The sequence below is a fragment of the Tachysurus vachellii genome, chromosome 1 (assembly GCF_030014155.1).
Source record: "Tachysurus vachellii isolate PV-2020 chromosome 1, HZAU_Pvac_v1, whole genome shotgun sequence".
NCBI classification, from domain to species: Eukaryota; Metazoa; Chordata; class Actinopteri; order Siluriformes; family Bagridae; genus Tachysurus; species Tachysurus vachellii.
In genome coordinates, this window is record NC_083460.1 from 23412752 (window position 1) to 23424625 (window position 11874).

An 11874-nucleotide genomic window follows, 5' to 3' on the forward strand; every position below is an offset into this window, starting at 1 on the left:
CCAGATTCACCACATGTTGAAGTCCAATAAATAGACTGCTCAAAAAATTCTAAATGTCAGTCTAGCTGTTGATGATTTCAGAAACATGTCAGTGAACAATATGTGTGCATTTAGAATAAGCATGTAAGTATTATTATTTTTAAAATTTTATTCCATTAATAATCCTCATACCGAATGACTTCAGGTAAGAGACAGAGCTATCTTTCCTTAAGACAGTGGAGATGGACGTTGCCTTCAGCAGAAAGTACATGGATGAGATTACTCTAACCCGCTGATGGCCAGATGGAGGAGCGCATCCTTCTTCAGAATACCCATAAGGAGGTACAGACATTTGTCATTTATTTTAATTTTATTTCTCATTTTTATTTATAATTCTTTAAATGACCCCACCATACATACTTACCTGGCAGGGGCAATACCATGGTCAAGGAGGTGGTTTGCCCAAAGTGAGGCTCAGCCATTGCACTCGGTGTTACTGAACTAAACTTTGCGAATTCCCCAAATGCGAGAATCTTGACTGTATCATTTGATTGTGACAGTAGAGGCACAATCGGTCATGGCTCTGGGTTGTTGATCAGAAGATCATGGTTCAATCTGCCACCTTAACCCTCTGCTATAATGTATATGTGTCAAAATAAAGGCTCCTGTTCTATTAGGTTTGTCATACAGTATAATAAACAAGGCATACATTTTTAAGCATCAACTGGGCAGTAAGTCAGGGCTAATGTCTTATATTATAATACTCAGACACCTTTTCCTGTTGTATATTATTGCTTTTTACATGTCTGAAGGATTTCACCAATGAATCCATTTAACACGATATGGCTATCTCTTTAACTGTAAAGAAAGGTGTGTCCATCTTCATATTTGCCCTGGCATTCCAGCGCTGCCTCTAAACTCCACACAAATATACCCTGGAATGTGCAGTGTGCATGTTTCATCCACTTCTTTAATCCTTGAAAACTTCTACTTAAAATAAAATCTTTGGCAACTGGTTTGACCAAAAGTAATAAGCATCAATCTCATCTTTAATTAAAGTGTAAAAATGTGTTAAGAGACATAATCACTGATCTCACCTAACTTATAAGAAACAGTACATATGGTTTAAGGATTAAACTTTAAGCTGTAAAAGAATCTGATCTAACTACAAGGTTCAAATATAGACTGGTTCTCATACTAACTTTCAGCCAAGTCAAAAAAACATAGTTATCCAAAACACTGAGGTCTCTACAAGGGAAGCAGTGTATGACTAATGTGGCACTCTTTCCCTTTCCCCTTTTGGGTGTTTTTGCTCTCCTCTAATCTGCTCTTTTTTCAGTTTCCCCTTCCATTCGCTCTCAAACTGACAATCACATCATTTATTTCAGAACACTACATTTCACATAACATTTACACGAAATAGAAATTTGTTTGGCATTAGCTGGGTTCTGTTTGACATACCAAAGCCGTGTTCGGTAAAAAACATAGTTTACTGTGTCCATGGTTGCCATGGTTACTATGACTGTATGACCATCATATTTCTATTCATACTATAACAGTGGACATACTGTAATCATCATAGTAAAGCCATAGAAATATGGTGGAAAGAAGAGCAAAGACAGTTACTGCTAGATACAAAAAGTGTGCCTAAAATACGTAGTCGATGTAAAACAGTAAATTAAGCTAGAATTCTGGTTTAACGTATGGTAGTCATTGTGAATCATTGTGGGGAAACACAGTCATGTCATGAAAGATTTATGATTTAGTTCATTTCAATAGCCATAAAAAATCATAGAGTACTATATTAAAAGTGTAGTTTATGCAGAGCAATAAAAGCGCATATAGTATGTGGGTGAAAGTTAATGAAAGGAGATAATGCTGACTGGAATCTGGTTAGACAAGCAATTCTTCCAGGATGATTTGAGTTTTCATTCCGCCCCCTTACGGCAGTAAGTGAAGAAGATGGGTGGGGTCAGTGCACATCTGGTCTACTGGAGGTTTTTAGCTGTGAATTGAGAAAATATACAAATGAATTTGAAATTATTTACCTCCTATGATCATCCTGCTGATCTGATTAACAACACTGGCCAAAAGAAGAAGCCCAAACAATTAGACAGTGAACCTCTTTTGTCATAATGCAACATGTTTCAGTGCAAGCACCGGGATTAATCTCAGAAGTTTGCACAAGTAAAATATTAATTTTACAAACAAACAAAAAAAAAGTTGTGCAGGAACAAAGACAAAAACAAACAGTTTCTCAAAAAATAGTTATTTTAGTACTCTTTCTCTTAATACAGATTTCTGTTTGCAGCTATTGGCAACTCACTGTATCATGACATCAATATGAAGAGAGCACTCTGTAGTACCAGCTTTAGTCCTGAAACATATTCATAATCACATAGTTACCACGTGTGTTTTTCAGAAACTTGCACGTTTTTTTTATTTTTTGGTAACAAACTTTGTACTTGAGATTGAGTTTAGTGAATAGCTGTTGCCTTGTTCATCGGTGCATAACAGTTGGGATAACACCTAAATCATAGTAAAGGGACTGAATATTTTTTAAACATTAGGTCTGATTTAATTCTTCATATTTGTTTTCACAACATCTGTTTTTAGTTTTGTTTGTGGGTCTTGTTTCTTTGTCCAGTTTTCTTTTTATCTCCTAATCATCTCTCAATAACTTCCCGACTGAAAGGAACAGACTACTAGAGACATTTAGATGACACATATGCTTTAAGAGAAAGCACTTCTGGACTTTATCGACGTCCAATAAAAAGAGTCCGCACGTGAATCTTAGCATAATCTAAAAGCTCTCCACCCACATACGCACAAACCTAAACAACTTTCCACTCCTCATATCTAATATATCTTCACAACTCTTCTTCATCTTCCATTGTAATTGAGCTGAATTGATGTCCGTGTTAAATCCATAAATATCACAGGAAGCTGTGTCTTTTTTGATGTGTCTTTTAGGAGAAAGCTGAGATACAAGCACTGGTTGGACACCAGGTGAGCATTTCTTTAGATGCAGCACCATCTACAGACCTGATTGAGACTTTGACAAAGATTCGTGAACACTATAAGTACGTGGTTGCCTAGAATCATAAAGACATGGAGGTTTGGTACCAAAAAAAGGTACACCAAATAAATCAGAGAAAAGTCATTTTCGGTGTCTTCAGAAGTTGTTTGAATAACGTACATTTGTGTGATTTATAGATGTCTGGTATGGAAAAGACGTTTATTGAGCAGAATGATGATGAATATGACTAGGGAAGTCAGAAGGTTTAAGACCCACTTCCACAAACTGCAGATTGAACGTGAATCCAAAGAGAGCGTGGTATGATCACACCCACACCTGACTGCAGACACAAACACATTACATTGTATTTATCTAATCACCGTTTTGTGTTTAGTGGTTTCAAATATTTATTTACATAACACGTAGATATGTATCATTATCCAGGGGTGGTCTAGTAATCTTTGTTTAAAGAAAGCCCTTGTCATGTACAATTTTCTGTAAATAGTTTCAGCTGTTGATGCATTTTGGAGGGTCCATGGAGTAGCTGGCTTCCATACATCTTCCATCCAAACAAATTTAATTACTCTTCTTTCAAATTAAACCAGAATATTGTTTTTCAAGCTTGCAACAACACGTAAAGGCTGAAGGACCGTTGTGCCAGGTGGTTTCCTGTATGCAAAATATCACTTTACAACCATAATGAGTGTTCCATGATACATCGAGCCCAGCCCTATCCTTGCCAAGCAGTGCGCTGCCAACCTACATGACTTATATGCACAATAACACTATACTAAATTGGAGGAAATAATGCTATCCAGATTTTTTTTTCCTTCAAGCACCTTCAAGATTAGGGGTGCCAAAATTATTTCTTCATTGTCCATATGAGGTTATTCTACATCCATGAGTTACAGTAAATGTTACTGATAATGTTAAACCAATATTAATGGGATATTAATCCTTTCATACAGTGAGGGGAAATGTATTTTTTATTTTATTTTATATGCTTTCAGCGCATATGTTCATATATAGTCATAAAGCCTGTGGTGTTTGGAGAAAGAAGCATTGTGGGGAAGTGAGTGGGTAACTCAGTGGTTAAGGACTTGGCCTCTTGATCAGAAGGTTCCCAGGTCCACCAAGCTGCCACTGCTGGGCCCCGAACAAAGCCCTTAACCTTCAATTGCTCAGCTGTATAAATGAGATAAAAGTAAGTCGCTTTTGATAAGAGCATCTGGCAAATGTCATAAATGTAACATGTGTATGATAAACAGAAAAGCACACCAAAATACAAATGTGAGCTCATCAAGGTATGAACTGTTTCTCTGGAAACTTACACAATATTGTGGAATCGTGTATCTTCAAATGACGCACGAATGAATTGATGTAAAGTTATTTAATCTCAAAAGCCAAGAAACTAAATCTGGGACAAATTTAACAAGACAACTCTAAACATACAGCCAGAAGGCCTTACATGACCTAGCCTATTGACTGGCTTAGAAGAGAAAGCAGGAAAAGACTTGAATCCCATTGAACATTTATAGAGTATTTGTAGAGGGATGTCTGTAACATGGCATGTATCATTATACATGGCATTATAGTCATATTATAGTCATTATTGCTGCTTGAACATGTCTCCACAGATCATGTCCCTTAATTCCAGTGTACAAGACACCGCCACTGACTCTGCACAAAAATCTGCAAATTTCCAACAAAAATATCATCATGTACCTGGAGTTCAAGCTCCAGCTGATTTATGCTAACATAACAAGAGTAAGAGTAACACTGAGCAGGTGAAGAGAATATTGTATTTTCCTGACAGGATTTGTGCTTTTTTTTTTTTTTTAAGATTATTATGTATGTTATTTTTTTCCTTTCTTTCCCTTTATTTTATAGAGAATTCAAAGGTTAGTTATTTTTTTTCAGTCTGGAGTGATTATAATAGCCTAGAAGAATAATCCGCTGCATCAATCACAGTTTTGCCATGAACGTGCTTACTTAATTTTTTTGTCTTTTTTTATGTCTTTTTTAAAGCAATCAATCTGAGAACATGTTTATAAAAACATATTTTAAGATTTAAGAGCTACTTTTAAAAAGGTTAACACAATTGTCTTGGAACAAAATGAAAAGAAGATCACAGTGTTAGAGTCAGTGGAAAGGAGTGAGACAGTGACTACAAGTTAATGACTGATTTGTGAACACACCATGATAAAGCCAGTTCTTTCCACCTATCAGGTCTATCTGCAGAGCTCAGAGCAAGGAAGGAGTGCATTGTTGAGAACGAGGATGCTAATATACACTTATTATTATATATTATATGCTATTATATCATGTTAACCGGTTACACAACCTGAAGATTCCTAATAGAATTTATTCCTAACACAGGCATAAACATGAGCTGAGAGGAAATCTGTACAGATTTATACGAAATATATATCTATATAGACCTTCCTTTACTGTCAACGGACACGTAGTCTTCGTCTCAGTTCTCAGGGGTTTATATATCAGGGGTTTATGAGGGGTTTATTTATCAGGGGTTGCATTTCAGGGTGAACCAGGATTAAGAACAGGAACAAAAAAAAACAAATCTGATGACTTGACTATCTTGTTGACAAAGAGTTCAAGGTGTTGACTTGAAATTCCTCAATTCTAAAATCACATCTGTGGGCTGTGCTGGACAAAGTTTGATCTGTAGAGACCTCACCTCACAGTTTACGGTAAATAAAATATCTGATGCTAACGTCTTGGTGCTAGATTCCGCATTTTCAGAGGTCTTGTGAAGTACACAGTATTTGCTCTTTGTTTCTCAGGCTAACCAAAGAGAGATGCAAATGTACATCTTCATATATTTGTTTGCTGTACCAACAGTGTGAAACATTGTAAGACTGCAACCATTTTATCCATAGATGTATATCGATATATATAGCAATATGGGGTAAGTTGTGGCCTAATGGTTAAAGAGTTTGACTCCTAACCCTAAGGTTGTGGGTTCGAGTCTCGGGTCGGCAATACCATGACTGAGGTGCCCTTGAGCAAGGCACCGAACCCCCCCAACTGCTCCACAGGCGCCGCAGCATAAATGGCTTTCCACTGCTCCGGGTGTGTGTTCACGGTGTGTGTTTGCACTTTCGATGGGTTAAATGCAGAGAAGAATTCTGAGTATGGGTCACCATACTTAGCTGTATGTCACATCACTCACTATACTCAATACTTGAAATTATCCTCAACCCGACTTTAATTAAATATTAATCTTAAAGAACAATAAAGCTATGGCAAGCAATTTACTTCCTTCACTGGCACTCTTCTTTTTTTTTTTTTTATCTGTTATGGCCATTGGCGATTTTAATAGAAAATTTCACCTCCTTTAAAGGAGCAACAACTGACAATAATGCACAGTCATCAATAACTGGTACTACAGCACATATGCTGTCTGTTTTCCTGCAGCCTCCAGGGACTCACCTTGCTGCCTGTTCTCCAGTATTGCACAATATTGTAATAAAAACAACACAAACCAGCCACACCTCTAAACAACTGTGGTCTTTACACGCCACAGTTAATAACAAATTTACTAAAATTCCATTTTTTCATTCCCTCCTTTATTTACTAATTTTGCTATAGAATAATTGAATTTGAAAATTATTTAGCAAAAATTTCACTCTTGAGATGTTCAAAAACTGTTAGAGACACACCCCAAAAGAGTATCAGCTGTAATAATTGCAGTGAATCTTGGTTCTACAAAGTATTCACTTTTGACACCAATTGACATCATCTTCCTTCCACTTCACAATTGTGCCATTTTGTGTTGCTCTATCGCATAAAATCCCGATAAAATACTTTTGTATTTGTGGTTGTAATGTGACGAAATGTGGAAAAGTTCAGTGGGTATGAATACTTTTGCAAGGTACCGTAATATAATATAATTGTTATGGGCAATTTACTATAGAACAATTTACCAACATTCCAGCTACCTGTGTGCTTTTGGACAGTAAGAGGCAACTGGAGAACCTTTCAGAAACCTACACAATCATGTAAAACGTCTCCGACTTCACCACCATGCTGCAATACAGTATAACATAACATAACATAACATAACATATGTACCTTGGTGATGTGCAAGACGATCCATATTTTTATGCATTACTAGATCATCTTATTACTTAAAATTGAAGAGCTTTCCAAAACACATCCAGAGGAATATTCAGACCAAAGGTCGATCTTCTTAGTGTTAAATAATGCAACAAAATCATGTTTCCATGTTTTTTTTGATCATGTGTGTTCTCACACATCTGCTGATGTAGTGTAGTAGGATAGTATTCCTATCACATAGTATCACATAGTGAAAATGTTTGGGTTATACGCTATGATTTTAGAAAACTTTCTTTAGAATACCTGGCATCTTGTTTTGTCATCTTACCTTAAAACATCTGTAGATCATACAGTGGACAAGTACTTATGTTATTATGTGTGAAATTCGGCGTAATGAAAAGCAAGAGTCATTGTGTCATTGTGTCAGGGAGTCATTTTATTTTCATATTTTAGTGCAGATCATCTCACATGGTTCATATAACTCTTGCTGTATTTGAATGTAGCTTGCTGTACTTGCTGTATGTGAATGGATTTAATTAGTTTTTGAGGACACCACTTTCCCATCAACCATCTCTTCCACAATGGTCTTCACCTTCACTTTTTTACTGGTGTTTGTACTGACGCTGCTGCGATGAGAAACACAGATATAGGTTTAGGATGGTGTAGCAGGTGAAGGAAATTCTTTTCAACATTAATGATTTGCAATACATCGTTTGATTAAAACAATCAAAATCGTTTACAAAGGCATGGTCTGGGTTAGTTTCTTTTATTTAGCATCTGCTCTCACCTATCAACCTCTCCATCCAGCAGCCTCCTGTACTCTGCAATCTCCATCTCCAGCCGGGCCTTGATATCCAGCAGAAGCCTATAGTCCTGAGATTGCCTCTCAATATCAGCTCTGAGGTCCATCAGCTGCTGCTCCATTCCTGTTACTTGAGTTTGCAGTCTAGATAAATTCATGGAGTAACGGTTCTCTGTATCTGCTAGAGTGCCTTCTAGAGATGCTTTCTGTGGGAGGATTGGGTTAAAATAATGAAGGGAATGGCACTGGAAAAGTGATAGTGTTAGAAAAACTTTTTTGTTTTTTGTTTATTTATTTATTTATTTATTTATTTATTTATTTAATATTATTAAAATTGCATTAAAAAGTCATAATCTGCAAATAGAATATTTTATAATTTACCATGCTTAGTTGGGATTGTAGCTCAACCTCCAGGCCTTGTAAAGTGCGTCTGATCTCATTAACCTCTGACTTGGATGTTTCTAGATCTGCTGTGCTGGCAGTCATCTCCTTGTTCAGATTATCACTCTGCAAAGAATCAGTAGTTGAAGCAGTATGTTCCTGCTAATGTTTACTATCTTTAGCTTAAAAAATAGGATCATGCTGAAAATCTAAGTCTGTATCAGGAGTACAGAAAACAGTTGTTTTCAAATATTACATGATTCTAATGATTCCTTCACCTTGGCCTGGAACCACCCCTCTAGTTCACGCTGGTTCTTGGCAACCATAGCTTCATACTGTTCACGGATCTCAGCCAGGACACGATTCATGTCTTCCCCAGGTGCTGCGTCCACTTCCACACTCACACTACCTGACATGGTATCGCGCATCGCTTCCAGTTCCTAGTTAGAAAGTGTGAATGTGTATGAGAATTAATATCATAAAATATTAATGTAGTTGCTTTTGCTGTCAGAGCGCTCACCTCCTCATGATTTTTCTTGAGGAAGATCAACTCGTCCTTAAGACCTTCGATCTGCATCTCCAGGTCTGATCTCGACAGTGTCATCTCATCCAGGAGCCTCCTAAGCCCAGCAATGTCTGCCTCCACTGACTGATGCATTGCCAACTCATTCTCATACCTGAGCAGGAACACAGAGTCTCTCAGAAAACAAACAAGAAGACAGCCATTTATCTGTCCAATTTTTTGTGAGGATTATGTAAAACACTGAATACTTACTTGGTTCTGAAGTCGTCGGCTGCCAGTTTAGCATTATCAATGCTCAGGTAGATGCCTCCATTGTCTCTGGTTGCATCCTGTATCTGTAGAAACATTTAAATAAATCTTTTGCAAAAACTTATTGCTTTCATTTTTTATGTAGGCAAATGTCTCTACTATAACATTTTTCAAACTCTTATAGAATTATATTTGATTCATAGACAAATCTATGCACCAAGTTAAATGACTATATATGGTACCTTTTCTTGCAGGTCCTTTATGGTGGCCTCATAAGCAGAGTAGTCTCGGGCAGTAGGGGAGGCCTTGTTTTCCACAAACTGCCTGATCTTCAGTTCCAGGTCAGCATTGGCCTTCTCCAGAGTGTGTACCTTTTCCAGGTAGGATGCCAGACGGTCATTCAGGTTCTGCATGGTGGCCTTTTCAGTGACTGTCACAGAGCCCAGATCCTCACCACCAAAACCCCCACCAAAACCAAACCCAGATCCTCCACCAGCTCCTCCACCAGCTCCTCCACCAGCTCCTCCACCGGCTCCAAAGCCAAAGCCTCCTCCACCGGCTCTAAAGCCATAGCCTCTTCCACCACCAAAACCAAGGCCTGCAGCACCTCCACCACTGCGCATGGAACTGGAGGCAGTGGATATGCGCACACCAGATCCTCCAGAACCACCATACATGCTGGGGGCCCGTGCAACCGCCAAGTTGCGGCCACTGCCAAGACTCATCGAGGAAAACCGAGAGGATCCACCGACACTGGGTCCCCGAAAGGAGCCTCCACTGAAAGAAACACCTGAGGTCATAAAACTGGTCATAGTTGCGCTGTAGAGAAGAAGTGGCTCTTTGCTGAGTGATGGAGAGAGACTGCAGATCTAAGACTATAGTCAGAGTTTTATATGTTGCCCTGCCGAGGGGAGGGTGAAGGGGTTTGTGGGGAGAAAAAGCACCTCTTTACACTCCACCCATAATATGGCCAGGGGCAGAAGACCTTGCAGCTGAAGGTGTTCAGGCAGGAGAATGCATTCAAAGTTGTGCAATTATCACTCAGATGAAAATATTCCGTTATAATACTGTGGTGCATGAAAAGACTAGTACTAACACGAGACATGGGTGAATATGAATATAGGCCAACATTCCTGACATCACAAATATATCCACCCCTAAGGCACGTTTATAAATGAAAACCTTTCACAGCTTTGCTTCTGCAGAGTGAACGTGAAATAACTGAATATCCCAGCTTATCGTTACCTGCACAAATACATGCTGCAAATCATGATGTTTACATATAAACACAGACCAATATGTAATTCCTTGACCTTCCAGTACACATTAAACAGCAGCATGCATTTTCCTATATTATGGCATAGTATGTCTATAACATGCCTACAGAAGGTGACTATTGCTTAGCATTTATATATTCCCAAGGCAACTAAGAGCTGGAGCAGTACAGCAGTAAACTAGAACCTCATTACAAACTTGGCTGCTTTGCCTGGAATTAAGTCAACATCCTCATAACAGACCTCTTTTTGTCTTAAGGTCTTGTTCACCATTTTCCACTGTGACATTTTGCAGTGTTTTGGCCCAAGGCATTGCTTCGGATATACATAATAGATTCCATTTATTAGCAGAATTACAGAGTATTTCATCAATAATGCCTTTTTCTACAAGCTAAAGTAATTACCCTTTATTTACCATTTAGTGGCAATAAAACTACTTCACTACAAAACAATTTCACTGACCAGATATATTTACTACGTACAAATAAAATGCAAAGGTGTTTTTTATTGCAATGCTCCTTCGTATCATTAACAATGCCATATTAGGACATACTTGTTACTTCTTAAAATTTGATAGACAAACTGTTCATGTACTATCCTGTATGCACAAGGTAGAAATGGAGCAGAGAACATATGAGTCAGTATGCCTGAAGCTTCAAAGGCCTTGTCAGAGATGCATGGGCAACCTGCCCTGGTGAATTTCCACACATAAATAGTGTAGTGATCTCCACATGTTGTGCCTCAGTGAACATGCCATAGCCTGCTGCTCCTTTTTCATTTCTTCTTCTATTTCTTCTTGCACAAAAAGATAGCATATAATAATCACTATAAAATGGTAGTGCTTCTGTGACTCAGGTATGGTACATTTAGGATGTTACATTTCTGTAACACTTCTGTGACTGAGGTATGGTACAGTACATTTATGATAAAGAAATACAGAGATCAGCCCCCAAAGCTCTGGCACCAAGATGAACCTCTACCAAAGTGATGGAAATACCAGTGTGGAGAAAGAATGGATCCACTCATGATCCAAAACATATCAGGTAATTCAGGGGGGTTCAAATCCCAGATCTGCTACTGCTAGGACCCTGAGCAAGGGCCTAAACCCTCAATTGCTTAGTTGTGTAAAATGAGATTAAACTGAAGTCTCTTTGGATAAGACTGTTTACCAAATACCATGGGCTTGTCTGTACCAGATTCAATAGCTTTATTCGTGATGGAACTCTTGATGGTAGCAGCAGAATGAATTCAGAAGTCTACAGAAACATTCCGAATGAACTTTTACAGAAAAATGTGTCTACTGTAATTTGATTGACAACACAACAAAGAACACCATCAGAGGCAAGCATGGAAGGTTTTAAACTGGCCAAGTCAATCACCAGACCTTAACCCGACTCATCATGAAGATAATGGAACTCCATAATGGATAATGGAACTCCATACATGTAATACTCAGAGAAGCTGTAGTATATGCATGTCCTATGTAGTACAGGAAACCCATAGCTTGTGTAATTAATAGATATGAAAATGGCATTTTGTGTGACATGAATGTGCCACTATATGTGTG

The 11874-nt window shown here is 38.1% G+C and overlaps 1 protein-coding gene, 1 long non-coding RNA gene and 1 other non-coding gene across 4 annotated transcripts; 1 reads left to right on the forward strand and 2 right to left on the reverse strand.

Moving 5' to 3' along the window:
* Nucleotides 1–395: 395 nt before the first annotated feature.
* Nucleotides 396–566, forward strand: LOC132857130 (U1 spliceosomal RNA). The gene has a single exon (XR_009649490.1). It is a non-coding gene; the product is annotated as a U1 spliceosomal RNA (small nuclear RNA).
* Nucleotides 567–1943: 1377 nt separating this feature from the next.
* Nucleotides 1944–2502, reverse strand: LOC132842985 (uncharacterized). Its single transcript, XR_009648086.1, has 3 exons — nt 2445–2502; nt 2306–2356; nt 1944–1984 (listed from the first exon to the last, which is right to left on the reverse strand). It is a non-coding gene; the product is annotated as an uncharacterized LOC132842985 (long non-coding RNA).
* Nucleotides 2503–7488: 4986 nt separating this feature from the next.
* Nucleotides 7489–9908, reverse strand: LOC132851341 (keratin, type I cytoskeletal 50 kDa-like). Of its 2 annotated transcripts, none has more exons than XM_060878179.1 (7): nt 9276–9908; nt 9037–9119; nt 8782–8938; nt 8540–8701; nt 8262–8387; nt 7866–8086; nt 7489–7701 (listed from the first exon to the last, which is right to left on the reverse strand). In XM_060878179.1, exons 1-7 carry the CDS (start codon nt 9843–9845, stop codon nt 7611–7613), a joined length of 1410 nt encoding a protein of 469 aa, XP_060734162.1. In that variant the 5' UTR covers nt 9846–9908; the 3' UTR covers nt 7489–7610. The 2 variants fall into 2 exon arrangements, with proteins under 2 accessions (XP_060734162.1, XP_060734154.1); XM_060878171.1 differs by having other exon boundaries at nt 7489–7704.
* Between the last annotated feature and the right edge of the window lie 1966 nt (nt 9909–11874).

Excerpts from the sequence above, each read along its gene's own strand:
- LOC132851341 (XM_060878171.1), bottom strand. The coding sequence starts at position 9,845 with ATGACCAGTTTTATGACCTCAGGTGTTTCTTTCAGTGGAGGCTCCTTT. Across the intron at positions 9,120-9,275 it reads TAAAGGACCTGCAAGAAAAG|ATACAGGATGCAACCAGAGA; the intron begins GTACCATATATA and ends ATGTTTCTACAG. Across the intron at positions 7,705-7,865 it reads CTGGATGGAGAGGTTGATAG|CAGCGTCAGTACAAACACCA; the intron begins GTGAGAGCAGAT and ends TTCTCATCGCAG.